Source organism: Lichenostomus cassidix, chromosome 1Aa, assembly GCF_008360975.1.
Source record: "Lichenostomus cassidix isolate B80296 chromosome 1Aa, HeHo_3.0, whole genome shotgun sequence".
Taxonomy (NCBI): Eukaryota; Metazoa; Chordata; class Aves; order Passeriformes; family Meliphagidae; genus Lichenostomus; species Lichenostomus cassidix.
In genome coordinates this window covers 41,494,044-41,510,742 of record NC_139480.1, presented here as the reverse complement: position 1 = coordinate 41,510,742, position 16,699 = coordinate 41,494,044, and the positions used below count along the sequence as shown (strand labels likewise).

General features: G+C 35.1%; 1 protein-coding gene across 4 annotated transcripts in view; it reads left to right on the top strand.

The window, feature by feature from the left end:
- The window catches only part of POC1B (POC1 centriolar protein B), a 52,394-nt gene that overhangs the window by 7,978 nt on the left and 27,717 nt on the right, over positions 1 to 16,699 (top strand). For all 4 annotated transcript variants that reach the window (XM_085046271.1, XM_085046279.1, XM_085046299.1 and 1 more), the window contains 8 exons: positions 1,207 to 1,378; positions 2,168 to 2,347; positions 3,637 to 3,744; positions 4,603 to 4,718; positions 5,096 to 5,229; positions 5,948 to 6,016; positions 10,106 to 10,255; positions 14,635 to 14,721. In XM_085046271.1, the coding sequence (XP_084902397.1) occupies positions 1,207 to 1,378; positions 2,168 to 2,347; positions 3,637 to 3,744; positions 4,603 to 4,718; positions 5,096 to 5,229; positions 5,948 to 6,016; positions 10,106 to 10,255; positions 14,635 to 14,721 (1,016 nt within the window). The remainder of the gene's footprint in view (positions 1 to 1,206; positions 1,379 to 2,167; positions 2,348 to 3,636; positions 3,745 to 4,602; positions 4,719 to 5,095; positions 5,230 to 5,947; positions 6,017 to 10,105; positions 10,256 to 14,634; positions 14,722 to 16,699) is intronic.

Below are 16,699 nucleotides of genomic sequence, written 5' to 3'. Positions count from 1 at the left end.
TTTGGAAAAGTTGAAGTGGGGGTGAAATATCCTATATTTTTTGTCAAATATAGGCCTGTTGATATGGGCATAGAGATAGTCTGGTCTCACATCTTTTAGCAGAAGCTAGTCTTTTGGGAATAAAAATATCTTTGTTTCAAATTCATAAAGTGAATCTAATAGCTAATATTTAATATTCTAATATGATATTTGGTTAGAGGCTTGCCTTGACATGTGATAACAAGCAAATTCAATTTCTTTGTGCTACTTAAGTGCTTGAAAGAGACTGGGAAGAGAAGAGCCATCATCTTCATATAGTCTCCCAGCTTCCAGGAGGTCCCTGTTTTTCCTCTCCCTTCTTTTCTCTGTCAGGGTTATGAATTTGACAACTGAGGGATGGGTATGTGAATACATTTTTATTTATGTCTACATATTAGCATTTAGCAGGGATGAAGATGACAGGGACATAGGAATATCACATGTACCAATTTAATTCACCTGCTTATTGTCTTTGCTCCTTATAGTCTCCTGAAAGCAGTCAAACTGGTAAAATTTAGGTTTGCCTTTTCAAGTGTAGATAGTGTCCACCTGTAAAGTGACAGCAAAAAACCCACCCTCAAACATGCTCTTTTGATTTTCAACTTTGTTCTGTTTTGTACTAGACAAATGCTAATATTATAAAATTGGTACTTAAATAGGATTATAGAATTACCATATATCGATATCTTCACTCAAGTGTAGGTGTCTGAAATGTTAGAAATCATGTCTTGAGTTTAAGTTGGCTTGATTTTTCAGAGTTAAACACTTGATGCTTGAAACAAATTCCATGTCAGATCAAAATGAGATTACTGAGGAATTTGTCTATTCTTAGTATATGGTAAAACCAAATCTGGATTCATACTTACTGATGTGCATGATGTTTGTCTTTGAATTTTTTGCTCTATATCTTCAAAGTACTTGTAAGTCAATTTGCTGAATATGTGGGAGAGCTACCTGTTAAGAATTATCCTTTACTCCTCCCAGTCTTGTGACATCCTTCCAAAAGCCTGGTGTTGGCATTACTTGCTACCAGGCTTCTGTTCAGCCCAATTTATCCATTAAAACCTAGTAACTCCTCGTTCCCCCTAATATCCATTTGGTTCTCTGGTGAATTCAAATCCATATTCATTAGCTCTGATTTTTATAAGAACAGTGAGCAGACTCCTAATATCTTTTACTTCTTGCCAGCTACCTGCTCTGTGGATACTTATGTTATGGTGTGGAAACTGAAGACGGAGTGCAGAGCTTACAAATTTGCAGGCCATGTGGAAGGGGTGACCAGTGTAGAGTTCTCACCAGATGGGCAGGTGCTGGCTTCAGCTTCTCATGATCACACTGTCAGGCTGTGGGTTCCTTGCATGTGAGTATAACTGGGCAATGCTGGATATGTGTTTCATTCATGTGCAGTGTGAATATTGGAGGCTTTACTGAAGTCTCTTTCCCCATTCCACATGCCTGGGCTTTGACTGAAACAGAGATTGGGGAGCACAACAGCACAGTTTTTTACTGTATTGATTTGTTCTTTCTGAATAGTCCATAGTTTCAAAAGAAAAATATAACAATTCAGAGGTCATAATTTCATGTCTGCAGGACTATGCTTTATAGTATTTCTCTGGCTTAAAGATTATACTTTAATAAGGATTGCATGGCTGCACTTCATTTTGGGGGGACAAGTGATGAAGAAAACAAAAAACAGTTTTTTGGAAAAAATATTTTTAATTGGCTTGCCTTATTAGACTGTTCTTAAGTAGTAGTGATTATGAGCTATTCAGAATTCTTAGACTGTTACTTGAACTTTTAAGCATTTTGTAGATTACTGTATAAAAAAATGAATTCTTTTTCAAATACTAATGCTAATGGAACTAAAGGCTAATAATGCTGCTTCTTAATTGCCCTGCTCTCTAAAATTGGTCATGTTAACTGCAACTTCATGAATGTTACTCTGATAATATTTAACAAGTAAAAAATAATGGTGATGTTAAGATTTGGCCTCTTTATGCTGCTTTTTTGTTTGGGTAAGATTCTAAATATGTTACCATTGAGTTTTATGGTGATTTAAACTTAAATCTCTTTAAGTTTAGTATAATTGTGATTTGTGACTTGGTATTTGGGGTTTTGTTTCATTTTCTTCCCCCCCCCCACCCCTTAGTCACGGAGGATCATCAATACTGAAAGGTCATACAGCGTCTGTTCGGAGTGTGAACTTCTCCCATGATGGCTACTCTGTAGTGTCAGCATCTAATGATAAATCAATAAAAATATGGAGTGTTTACTCTCAGCGCCTTTTGTCTACCCTATTCCAACACACTGGTTGGGTTCGCTGTGCCAAGTAAGTGTTATTATTCTCTTGGTAAAGAAGAATTGCTAACAAAGGGGATTTAATATCCCAGGGTAGAACTAAGAGAAGAAAAGTCTGTGAATGACAAATAATGATCTCACCAATAATTAAATTTTAATAAATGAATTTTTTGCACAAAAGTTTTGTATATATCTCCTAGCTGAAATATGAAAGCTTGCTCTGTTAGTATGTGTACATATTAAATCAGCTGCTTGTGTGTTCATTCTATTAAATTAAAGGACAAATGGGGTCTTCTGTATTTATTTTCAGTCAGTATCCTGTCTTTCCCCAGTTTTGTTTGGTTTTGTGCTGTATTAACTTATTTCCCGGCACTCTTTTCTACATTTATCATGTATTGTAGGGGTTTTCTCAACTATTCTTGGAATAGTAGTGGCATAAAAGAATGGTCATGAATCCAGATGAGTTAAGCTTGCATAATTGGAAAAGGTAAAAGAAATGGCCTTTTGACTGCAAGTTAGGATTCATACTCTCTAAAGACAGGACAGCTCTTCAAAGACAAGAAAAGATTGTTTGCTGACTGTTTTTTTTAATTTTCCATTTCCTCCATACTAATGGAAAATCTGCAGCTAAGAGAGGCCTGATATAAACCTCTTGAGAAAGAAAACCTATCACTGGTGAAGTGCAGAGCCTTACAAAATTTCAAAGTATCTGATTGTTGAAAAGAAAGAAAAAGCTCTAGGAAATCACATGTGAAAGTTCTTGAGCCATTTTCTAATGTTCTTGTGCAGTTGCTCAAGAAGTGAAATAATAATGCTCGAGGAAGTTATAGGCAAGTCAATTTTCCTGTTTAAAAACCTAGTCTGCTAGTCTAGGAAGAATCTTGAATGCTTTGCCCACTATTTGTAAGTGTAGAGAGATCTCAAAAGAGAACATAAATGTAGGTTGACATTGAACACGAGGTTCTACTGTGTCCTCTTTGTCTGTTTACCTATAGTTTCCTATAATAATCTCTTTGTCATCTGAAGTGATATCTTTAGGTTGCTAATACCTTTCCCCCCAACCCCCTCTCTTTCTCTTGCTTATGGCTCTGTTTTTAATTATAGCTGATTGTGAAATGGGGAAGAGTGGAATAGGGGGAGAAGCTTTTCTTTTCAGTTTTATTACTGCATGAGAAACACCAGAAATTCAAATGCCCTTTAAATGTTACATATCCTTAATTCAAACAGGCCTTCTTACTTCTGGTGTTTTTCTACTTTTGTCTCTAATGCTAATCTAGGTAGTATCAGTTGTTTAGTAATGTATAAATTTACATGTTCCAGATTTTCACCTGATGGAAGACTAATAGCATCTTGTGGTGAGGATAAGTCTGTTAACATCTGGGACACAAGAAATAAAACTTGTATTAGTAGCTTGTCAGATTATGAAGGGTAAGTTTTACTAGAAAAGAGAAATGTAGTAGTGTCATTTTAATGAGATTAATTTAATATTCTGTGGTATTAACATTATATATATTAAATCTAAAAACAGATTAAAATTCTACCACATGTAATTAATATAATGGTTTTCTTAAGATGTTATCTGGCTGCATTTATCCAGCTGTTTTCCAGCAGTCAAGAGATAATCCAAATAGAAGTGAGATTATTCTTAGATTTTGGAATGTTTTAATGTTTTCCCTCAATTTTGATTATTCTATTTGATATTGGGTGCTTCAACAAGAAGAAAGCTTGAAGACTTCTCCAGTTGTTGATGAAAATGTTTTGTCACCTTAAGTGATCCGCCTTATATAAGGTTAAAAAATACTTGCTTTTACTTATATGCAGTTTTCTTAAACATCTTGGATCCAGAGATTTAGTTAACAAGTTAGTGGAATGTTTATCTTGTATATGTGCTTTGCTGATTTCATGGTTGCCTTCATGCTTTTTCCAGTCCAAAATGTTATCATAACTGGATACTTGGTTCTTAGAAAAAATTATTTTACTTGTTGCTTGCAAATTCTTTGCAGCTCTATTTTCTAGGAACTTTGTACTCTAGCACAAATTCTGAAGATTTGACTTGGATCAATTATACCATATTTTTAACAAATGTGAGATTAAGATTTGTCATGCACATCTTGTTTTCTTATGCTTATTTCAATTACTTGAAATGCCTTATTTGAGTTTCTGTGCATGTGGATTCCACATAAGTTTGTGGCAGCTCAGTGTTAATATTGTGGGCTTAATATATATATATATCTGAATGTTTCTGTGGAAACACATAATCAATCTGATTTCATTACTTATATTTAGATTTGCAAATTTTGTGACTTTCAACCCAAGTGGAACATGCATAGCTTGTGCAGGTTCCAATCACACAGTGAAACTATGGGATATTCGAATGAACAAGCTACTGCAGCATTTCAAAGGTAAAAACCAATGTAGTTTGGTTTATTTTCTTTACAGTGGGACTCTTTGCAATTGCATGTGATTTATTAAGAGTATGTTATTTCATTCCTTACTGGGGAAAGTGGACAAACAAGTCATGTTGACGTTTTGTAAGTATCTTTTCGTAGTCTAGCAACCCTAAAAATCGAATATGAATCCTTTTTATTTCTTTGCTTCTCCTAATTTTTAGAATAGAACTAAGCAGATACTTTGGAGAGTCTTCTATGCCCCAGCACATTGGTTGTTTTTCCCTTAAATGAAGTAGTTCTTTGGGAAGTAGAAAAGAGCAAAGAAATAAATTGTACATTTCCTCTTAGTAGGTATCTACAGCCTTTGAATATTGTCTTCTGTAAATTAGTTCACAGAGCAGGGGTTAACTGTATATCATACCATCCTTCTGGTAACTACCTCATCACTGCTTCTACTGATGGTACTGTTAAGATTCTGGACCTCTTAGAAGAAAGACTTATTTACACTCTTCATGGACACAAGGTATATACAATAATCCCCTTTAAATGGAGATCTTAATGGGTTGTTCAGTATCTTTACAAAAGGAAAATGCATTTATGCCATTGTGTCTTTTATCTTGCAGCTTGCAGATAAAATTTAGTGGGCAGCAAGGTGTTGTATTAATGCACCTTGTCACAAGTGGTTAAGGAAATGCATCAGTTTTACCTGTGAAGGTGCTTTTTATCTGTTGATATTACACGTGTGAATTCATTAATAGTTCACTTGATTTTCAAAATGATGTTATTTGGCGCTTCAGTCTTTTTGTCTCTGGAAAACTAGTGTTTTCTAAGGAGGGGGAAGCTAACAGAAGATAACTTCTGTGAAGAATGGCAGGCATTTCCTCCTTTTCCTGTTAATGCCAAACCCTATTTTTGATAATAAATCATTCAAACATATTGCTTTGAGTAATGTAATATATATTTTGTAATTTTTCATTGCCAAGCTGAAACATAAAATCAAAGGATAATGCCACTGTTTTCCTAGTATAGATTGTTGTAAGGCAACATCTTACAAAAATATGCAATATTAATTCCTCGATCAGATTGTTTTGCAGAAATTTCACTACAGTAAAATTGTTCCTTATTTTATTAAAATTGAAAAATCTATTATATTAGATAATGGCATCAGTGTTTTTCTCTTTGCACTAAATACCATGACTACAGTAATAGCATAATTTTACTGTATGCTATTTCTTTTTTAGGGACCTGTACTTTGTGTGGCTTTTTCAAAGGGTGGTGAAAAATTTGCCTCAGGTGGAAAAGATGCTCAGGTTTGTGGTATTCTCTCTTTAAATTAAATGTCTTAATGCTTGTTAGAGTGAATGGGAGTTAAATATAATATGTCACAGTACCATGGTAATTGCTCACTTGCATTCTGTCTACTAGTGTATTATATAGGCTTTCCATTGGATGTTATAATAAGGGGAAGACCACAATACTAGCTAATTCTATTCTACGTAATAAAGGAATGATTTTCAACTAAAAATATTTAAAGTGTTACAATTCAGTGTCAAACTAGCTGTGTTGCAATTGGCATTAAGGCTTAGCTGCTTCATTAGGCTTTCACTTCTTTTAAAGTCCTTACTCTGTGATTGTAGGAATTAAGTTGTATTAGTGGGAAAACTTTGGCTAAAACTGAGGGAAAAAAACTCTTGTGCTACCTTTACTAATTTACTTTGGTGAAACAGTAAAGTGCTGGGTTTTATAAAGGGAAGAGTCATTTGAGCATTTAAAAAAAACTTGTTAAACAGCAAGTGTTATTAATCTGTCTGCTGTAATAAATCTCATAATTAAGAAAAAATACTGTCAAGTTTGAAATAATCTCTATCAGGTCTTTAAATTTTCCAAAAAGAAATTTTCTAGCACAAGGTTTAAATTTTCAGTCTGAAATATTCCTTAATATTAATTGTAATTTTTATTGTTTCCTGTTAAGAAAAGCTAAAAGCTCAATTTAGATACAAAAAAACTATGCTGTAGAAATTAAGATCTTTTGAGTTTACCATAATTTGTGGTTATATTCTGTTTTGTGGAGTGTGAAATAAATTTCAGCTAGTAACAGAGATGGTCTTGGGAAAGAATAATTTAAAAAATTGCTTTCTATCCCAAAGTGTTAAGTAAGAAGCACTGCCAAGACTTGAAGTGATTAGAAAAGTGAAATGTTATCAAACATCCAATATTAATTTTACAAGCAGGGGAAAAAAATCACAAAAGCCAACCAAGAACGGAGGAAAGATTTTTATTTCTTGACCCACTAGTATGATCTTTTATTTTCCATATTAAAGTTTCAAATAAGGTTTTAAGATCCAAAATGCAACTTTAGATCTTAAGTAATTCTGTGTTGTTGGCCTTATCTGCTATGAGTACTTTGAGTTTTATGGCTGTTGGTATATTATACTTAACTTGAGAGGAACTGAAGTGCATGTATTAACTAGGTCACACTAGAGAAAATTAATCTGAGAAGCTCTGGTGAAGGCAAGGACCTACTGTATTAAGCTTAACACTGCTTTCCAATTACATGCCAAGCACACACATGTGCCTCTCTTACTTCAAAGTTCCTTTGAATTTGGGTCCCCCTGAATGATGTGTGTTCAGTGCAGTCATGTCATTGCCTTTTTCCTGCCCTGATTTCCTGTTGTAGAGCTGCTGGGGCATGAGATCATGGAGAAAGTGGGTAAAAATCTATGTCTCACATTTCTCTGCACTTTGACATTGTGGGTTCATGAGACAGAAGATCCAGTTTCATCAGGAAGCACTTTCTTAGTTAAATGTTGACTTTAAAAAGTAGTCATGGCAGGTCTAATAACTGTTTAAATTTGAAAACAGGCCTTCCTGTGTTTGTTGAAGTTTTTCCCTTTGTTTTATGAAGTTTTGGTGGGAGAGGAATACTTATTTTGCTGCAACTTTCACTTTTCTAAGTTTTAAAATGTGCAGTGCTAACCACTGTTGGGTAACTACCAAGGAGGATATCTTTATCTATAGTAAACATAAGAACTTTATTCCTCAGTGTCAATTTTCTGTTGGTATATACACACAACTTTGTTTGTACTTCTCAAACATCCTGCTTTGCTGACCTGTCCACAGCCTTCTTCCAGGTGTGCCTGGAGGATAGTTGTGGGACTTCTTCTCAACACACTGTGATTGTTGGTTTACTGTAATTGTAGGGTGTATTTGTTCAAAAAGTTCTCCTGGCAAATCAGCAACATCACGCTTATGAGCAGAGGCTAGCCATAAAAGTATCATCTTCTGTCCCTCATGCAGTATCCAAAATATACTGTCTGTTCACAGCATGAGTTGGAGGCAGCTGATGCATTCTAAGGTTACTGAAGACTGCTTCCTTTACACACATATTCTTTCAAGACTATTACATTTTTAAACAACAGATACAGTCTGGTTTTCCTCCATCAAAGAAGGAAAACCAGTATCTCTGCTTGTTGTTTCACGGGTTGGTGCAAAACCAGCTGACAACATTGTTCAGAAGCACATTAAATATTTGAAACAAACATTCGATACTTTTGTTTCTATTTGCTTCTTTCCTCAAACAAAAAAATCTCAAGGAGTAGTGTTCTGAAGTTCATGTTCTTCTGTTGGCTATATGTGCACATGGCAATTTTTTTCATTAACCTGTTACCATGGAAAACATAAGACCTTTTATGCAAAAGAGCAAAATTATACCTATTCCTTTGGAAAGTAGAAGCATATGCTGTTAATTCAGTTACTACATAGAAGGGACAACTCATTGTATCTGATGAAGGCCTCGATATGAAGGGAATGTTAGTTTAGAATGCTATATTCTTCATGGAATGTCCATTTTTCTAGGGTTGTGCATTTTGCTTTTACTTTTGCGTTGCGGTTGAGATACTCAAGGCATATATGCATGTTTCTATGCTGGTTTTACTCTTACTAATTTTTTTAATCTGTAATGATGAAGCTGTGGAGACATGGTCTTTTACTTTAGAACAAAATTAAACATATTTAGATCTTGAGCAGCTCAAAAGCTCACCACTGATAAAAGTTGAGCTGCCTCCTGCCTGTAATATTGTTTACACTCAGTGCTGAAACACTTCAAACCACTAAACCAGCAGAAAATTAGCCTGAAAAAAAATGAGGGGGAAACTACTAAAAAAATGTAAATAAGTTTATTCCGGACTGAATGATGGAAGTAGAACATACACAGCTGAGGAAGGAGAGAAAGCAGGAGCTGCTGTGAACTAATCTAACATCTAAAAGTCCTGCATGTGCCAGGTTCTGAGGATGGTTTATGTAGTTTGACTGACATCTGTGCATCCCTCTCTCACTGTTATAATGTCTGAGTTAGTTTGGGGTCACCTTTATTGGTGCACTGTATCTCCCAGTGCATATTCAGGTTCTTTGACTCCAGAAAGTCATGACAGATGTTGAACCTGAAATGAACTCGTAGCAATGCAGTTACTTAGGAATACATTAAAAATGTGATTTAGTGTGCTTGAAATTTCTGTGAACAAATCTGTGATTTGTATTGCTTATGTAGAGTTTATTAATATCTGAAAAATGTGAAAATATTGTCTGGACAGGGAAGTAATTTTAAGTCAGATTATGCTCCCAGCTTTGTTTTCTTTAATTTAGCTAGCAACAGTAGATATCAATATTGGACTTCTGGTAACTTTTAAGTGTCTCAAACGTTTTCTCTTTTCTCCCTTAGTAGTTAAAGTAAGAAAGCGTTCACAAATCATATAAACTTAATTATTTAAATATGCAATTATTTTGTGACATGAAAGCAACATGGTGTTACGATTTCTTTTCCCAAAATATTCATAGGATGGGGTAGAACACCTTTGAACTACCTCTACATTCTATGACCTTCTGCATTTGGCCATTGTGTGACTTGCATATTGTTTTTACCTAGAATGTAATTGGGCAAGGCTCAGAATAGAGATTTCTGTTGCTAAAACACTGGAACCAGGTGTTTTAGGGTTCTGTGGAACTCTCTCATTACTGTGATTCCTTCAAACTTTCTTGTTTGACCTGCAAGCCTTTATAGGGGGCAGAAATTTAACAGTATATGACCCCTTGATCTGGCAGAAAAGTAACTTGGGACAGTTCAGCAGGACATGAGTTTGCTTTGTTTTATGATTATAGACGTATTTTAGAGGTTATTTTTTTAATAGATTGAAACACATCTTTTAGATTTGAAGTACAAGATACTCTGAGGAAGCGCCTATGTTGCAGGAGAGATCAGACTAAGAGATCACTGCAGTCTCATTATGGTGCAGTGATCTATTAGTAAGATCATCATCATCACCATCATCAAGTATTTACTGCATAGTAAAGTTTCCAGTACTGAATAGCCTTCAATTAGTTACTGATATGAGGGTTTCTTACAGGTATTTCTATGGAAAACCAACTTTGATTCTTTGGATTATAAAGAAGTTCTCAAACACAATTTTAGAAGAACATGTATTGATGATCCTGCTCATCTTGATATTTACCCGAGGCCATCTAATCTTCATGATGAATTATTTCAGTCAGTTGAGGTGAGTGCACTAAGTTGTCTAATATAGGAAACAAGAAGCTTCTGTAAACACTGTCTGGCATTTATAGTTAACTATGTTTTATGTACACCAGAGAGCTTTTTATTGTTATATATAATACTTTGGAAGCAACCATAATTTATGAATGTGCATTAGGGTTACTAGGCAAGCTGGTGCTGGCAGGTTTATGCTGAAATTACTTTATTGCTTGTATGTTTGTATTCTACATCTGATTCAAGGAAAACATAGGTGATAATTGGGTTTTTGAAATAACACTCCAGGTGTTGCAGAAGGCATCTGAATCTTCAATGAGCTTTAGAATACTAATCAAAATACTTGTCAAGTTGGATGTGAAGCTTTCTAATGCTTAGCATTTTGGTCAGAACAGAATGACTGCATGTATGATGAGGTTCATAAATAAACTTCCATGCTGGACTTTCATATTCAATGTAAGGTAAAGGAATGAAGTTAAGTAGCTGCAGGGTTCTGTTGCTTTCTTTTCAGGTCAATATTCCCAGACCTCTCTGCTGCTTACATGCCTGGCAAAGATGTGGATATACTCTAAAGCAGTTTTTCAGATTTTTTTTTTCCCTGGTCCTGGGTAATTGAGAAGCTCTGGAAAAGCACTGATGAGTTCAGGCTAACGTTAGACTAAGGCTAGGAAGCACCTCATTATCAATACTGAAAGGGCTCATCAAGGAAATTCAATAGTTGAATGTCAAGAAATTATTTATTAGTTAGCTTTGACAGATTTCACTTAGCCTAATATCTGCATTTATTCATGGCTGCAGCATTTGTAGCAGCTTATAGGCTCCTGTAGCTGCTCTGTAGTAGGGAAAGGGCTCTATGGCTTTGTCTTAGCAAAGTTTTGAACGCTTTATGGTATATTTGCTGGCCTGATTTCAGGATTTTAAGTGAGTTGCTGTATTTAGTTTTCTGTTAATATCACATTGTTGCTAGAATGTCTTTCTCTCAAGTAAACATCAGTTATATTATGTTCTCTGAGACAAAACAGCATCTGATAGTTTCAACAAAACTCATATTACTGTAAAGTACTATATTTTTATATTTGTAAATAATATAGTAATGGTGCTTAGGATCTCTTTTGCGGCTAATTTTCAAAATAATGTAATAATATAATAATTTAGATAGAGTTGAGGTGAAGTTATCAAGTTTTGTTGCTCCATATGTCTTTCCTACTTTTTTGTTGCCCCTTCTGTCTGTCTCAACAAAAATTATGGGATTTTTGTTGTGATGAGCAAGAACAGACCTCACCAACTGAACAGGAACATAATTTATCCAGACAAAACTAGTATCAGGTTCCTACCAGCAGTAACATGCTTTAGTTAGCATGTACTAACTGTGCTTGAAATTTTTCAGTGTTCCATCTTAAGTATTTCTTCTAACTGAGAAAAAGCATAATGTCTAGTTCCACTGTGCTATGATGTACTCTGGAGAAGGAAAAAAAAGAAAAGTATTTTTGTCCTTCTTTAGTTAAAACATTTTAGTTTTGTAACATTCCAACCTCTTTCTAAGCCAGAGGCAATAGAATTCTAGTGTTAGGCAGTTCCTCTGCAATGCCACCCTCATCTTTCAAAGGCTCATCATGTTTCTAATATATGAAAAAGAAGGAATGGAATCATACATGTCAAAGGGAGCTTCTGTAAGTCATCTGTTCTTGTCAGTAGTACATCAGGTTAGCTGTGTCTAGTTAGGGTGCCTTGAAGAGGGATGGTGATTCCCCAGTATCTCTGTGTGATCTGTTCCCCTACAGCACAGCAGTTGTAATGACAATTTTTTCCTAGTATCTTATCTACATCTCAGATAATAAGCAGGACTTACTTTCTCTTCATATTTCTTTGTGAATGGGGTAAGATAATTGATCATGATGGAAGTAATGCTACTCTGAGAGACTTGGTAACAGATGAAAGAGTTACAGGCAGGCAGGGGAGGCAGTTCAGGCACCGGGTTTTTCAAAGTTTCAATAACTGCTTAACATTTGCTACAAGCCACTACAGTGTCTTCAAAATGTATCAATAACTGCTTACAGTTTGCTACAAGCCTATAATGTCATCGAAATGCTTGAGGTGTGTTTAAGTTTAGTCACTCTGTAAGAGGAATGTAAAGGGATTGCCTTATCCTAAGGTGATAGAACATGAAAAGTTCAACAGATGTACAGGCAGAACTCAGGAGGGAAATAATTCACTCCCAATTTTTAAAAATTCCTAATGTTTCACGCATCTTCTTTTTTGTTTTTTTTTAAACTGCTTTTGGTTAGCTATTGCTTCTCCATCCCTGCTTGTCTCAGTGTGGCAAAGTCATGCAATTCCAGAACTTGGTTCTGGGCAAATAATATACACAAAAAATTGAGCTGGCTTAGAATTTCTTCAGCTGGGATCAGAGACACTGTTGCAGTGTTTTCACACATCACCTGATGGAAATGCTGTTTTGGATAAAGCAGCTTGCACAAGGGCATTAAGAATTGCAGGTATCACCTGGTGTTTTGCCTTCAGGATAGGGACAGAAAGATGGAGCTTGAGTGTATTTTGCCTTTTCTGATAACTTTTTCTTATTCACTCTTCAAGGCTATATATCAAAACTAGTAATATTTCAGATACCTTTTCTATTATTTTTCTCTCTACCTATTTATTTTTTGAGATAGAATTAACTTTTACAAGAAAATCATTAGTTGTGTCTCCTCCTCTGACCAGCAGTAGCATGAATTTTAATTCAGTGTTGAATTTCATGTTCTTGACTTACAAATCTTTACAACTGTTCTCCACCTGCACTGATCAATGTGATTCTTGAATGTTCGAGCAAGTAGAGATTTAATGCCTTTAACGGTTTTCCAGACAACTTGGAAATGTAACTAAATGATTTGCTCTCTAAAGGCACCTACTTTTTTCTGTTGACCATAGAGGTAATCTTGGGTGATTACCAGCTCAAATACAGGTGTCTAGCAGTATGTCTAAATTTAGCTGAGATAAATCCCAGTTTTCTCTTTGACATAAGGACTTTGTGGCATTATTTGAAAACAGTATGTTTAATCAGTTATGCAGTTTTAGTGTAATGTACTAAAAAGTGCATTCTACTTGGTGAGAGTTGTATTTCTGATTTTGCCATGTTTGTATATAATTGACCTTTCATATGCTCTCAGAGAATTCTTTAAAAGAAATGGAAGATTAGAAATGTTTCTTTCAAAACATAGCTTTGAGGTTTGAACATATTAAGGTGCATAGAGGTTATATGTTGCACACAAATAGCTTCTGTTGATTTAATTTCATTGTAAAAATTTTGGTGTAATTTCAGTTGTAAATATTAGATGAAGGAAATTCAAATCTACACTAGGTGGCAGTACAAAAAAGAATATTTGGCTTGAAGGCCCCAGTCTAGAACAAAGAACAGTGTTTAATCAAATTGAAAGCTGATTTTGACAGTCTTCAGATGACTGTCTTCAGGTAGGCTCTTCCTCTTGAAAAATCAAAATAAGATGACCCTTGTATCTAAGAAACTTTCAGCAACTAAACTTAACCCTGTCAATAGGCAAGTTTGAGTTTTGGGGGTTTTATTTATTTTTTCCCACTTTCAGTAAGGTGGTTGGAATTAATACTGTCTCTGGATTACTGATAAAAAATTGGAAAGAGAAAATATATTTCTTTCTGTTACATCGGAATTCTTGGTCATTTGAAAGTCATCTAGTCTTTTTTTTAAAAGTTGCCAGTTCATAAAATAATAATACCATGCATCGTGCTGAGAGAGCGAACACCTTAGGCTGTGATACACCTAGATAGTATAGTGGTAGGGAACTATGCACACAGATTTTTATGGGAAGATTATTCTGATCCTTAGGTGAAACCATAAGATAAAATCAGCAGCAGCTTTCTCAAAGTTCATATTCTCTGATACTTTCTTAATGCTTCTGCTTCAGGAAAGGCCATTAGCAAAATATTGCTAAAGTTACAGATTAACTCCTATATCCAAAAATAAACAAGTAGTAACTGTGATATTAAGAGCAAAATTGCAGATACTGTGATGTCATATCTGATCAATCAGCCTCTGACATTGTCCCATATAAAGCAGTTTTTCCTGTGGCTTCAGGAGCAGTGTAATTTGTGTTTGGTCTGTTTAATTTATCACAGATTTCAGTGTTACCTCCTACCTGTTTTCCACCAAAGTGCTTTTCGAGTTATTTTGGCAATCAGAGTTTGGTACAGAAGAAGTAAGCATATCAACAGTCTGTCAGTGGTAGATGACTTGAGAAACTTTAATGGGGGTTGGGATCTGATCGATCTGGGCTGCTGTGTGTGTCCTCACTTTTTATTTCAATCTTATTTCCCTTTCTCTGTTGGTGCTGAAATAATATTATAATTCCTTTTCAACAGGTCGACCCTGCCTTGGATTTGCCTGATATGCAAACATCTGACCCAGTTGTTATAGAGATTAGACCATCTTCACCTATCAGTACTCCTGTAAGTTGCTTTAAAAAAAAAAAGGAAAAAAGAAAAAGGGTAGGATATAGGTAACGTTACAGAAATGTACTTTTACTGTCCATCTGAATGAAATGGATTTTTAACACTTGTCAAGTGCTCAGAGCTCAATATCCTAAATTCTTAACTTAAACTTTCTGTCACAGTTCCCAAGTCTAACCAGAAGATGGTGTAATAGCAAAGCTTTCATTTTATACCTGTAATTTACCACTGTACTGGTAGAAATTCTATTTCTAAGCCCATGCTAATTACATCTAAATATTACTGTTAAAATTTGTGACTTATTCTCAAACACTTTTTGTAATTCTGTCTTTATCTGCAAATAATGGGAAACCTAAAGAATCATTGTCTCACCAATACAATTCTAAAAGTGGTGTTTTAATTTTTCTTTTTTTAAGCCAATTAACAGTCCTCTAGAAGGAAAAAAAGTAATATGTTTTAAGACAGAATGATATGATTAGAGTCTTCCAGTGTTAGCTTTACATATGACATTGGTATGGCATGTGGGAGGAGAGGAAGTCAATGTTTTAGTGGTAGTTTCGTAGGAGGAGAAATATGCTCTCCTGGTATGAAATCTAAAAGACATGCTGTTCTAGAATTAGATTAAAATGAAAATTTTTCTTTTAGCTCTGAATCTGTTCCTGTGAAGGCACAAATTCTATCTTGAGCAATTTTAGTTACCACAAAGAATTTGTGTGGCTGAAGGGTTAATAATTACAAAAAGGCAGCAGGTGTGGTTTCTGCTGTTCTATTTTGTCATGAATGCTTTATGAAAGCTATGTTCTGAAGGTACTATATAAAATTCTTTAGGATTGTTTATTGAAGATCATGATACACAGGTTGATAAGAAACCTTTATTTGAAATCAAATAATCATATAATTTGTATTTGAGAGCTGATAATGTTATATATTTTAAGGTTTATCAGTTGTCATGTTTTCACGAAGGAAATATGGTTCTTTCTAGACTTAAAGACATCAGTTTAGTAGGCTTCACAGATAGTGGATTGTGGTAGATATAATTTGACATCCTATCACTTTCAAGTACTCTGTGTTCATTACTTACTGCTCATCACAGAGTTCAAATGTATGGTTGCACTGTAATTCTTTTTTACATACCTACAAATCACTTAGTCTCCATTAATGCTTCTGATTTGAAAGTAGCTTATAAAACTTTATGCCCTGAACTTGTAGGAATACACTGACCCAAGAGACACAGCATTTTTCTGATGGCTGTCTGTCTGGCTTTATTATCTTCATTATAAAAATCTTGCTTCAGAATTTACACTTTTTGACTGTGTCTGCAATCAGTAATTGCTACTTTTTTTCCGTCCAGTATTTTAATCTGACATTCATCATTGATTCTCACCTTTCTGTGTTTCAACATTCACCATCTACATCTTTTTCCATCTAGGATCATTTCTTGTTTCTTGGACTGTAGCCTCAAGGGCAACTGTCCTGTTCAACACACCACTGTTCGCACAAATTCAGGAATCATTTGTGTGTTTTCTTTGCCACTACTATCCTTCCTCTCCCATAGTAAATAACGCTCCAACTTTGCCAACCTATCTGATCCTCCCTGCTTTCTAGTATCAGCTCATCCTTTAGCATCATCTTCCTGTCCAGTGTCTGTCTGCTGCATTACCAGCTTCTCTCATTTGTGGAATTATCACCTGTTTCTTAATCAGGCCAGCCACCTAGACCCTTTGTGTCTTGTTTCTAGAGGGTTCTGGATCTCAGTGACTTGGACCTTTTCATCTGAAGCTGTCTCAGCTTCCCTATTGTATGGAGACTCTGTCTAATGAAGGCTTGATGTGTTCTTCATAAGAAACAAGGGCGGGTGGCGGATGCTGGATTTATTCTCATCACACCTTCACTGACAGATTTCCTGTTGATACAGTTCATCCTCAGTTGAATGATACTGCTTTTGTGCATTATTTGTATTTTTTTTAATCCTTCTCCA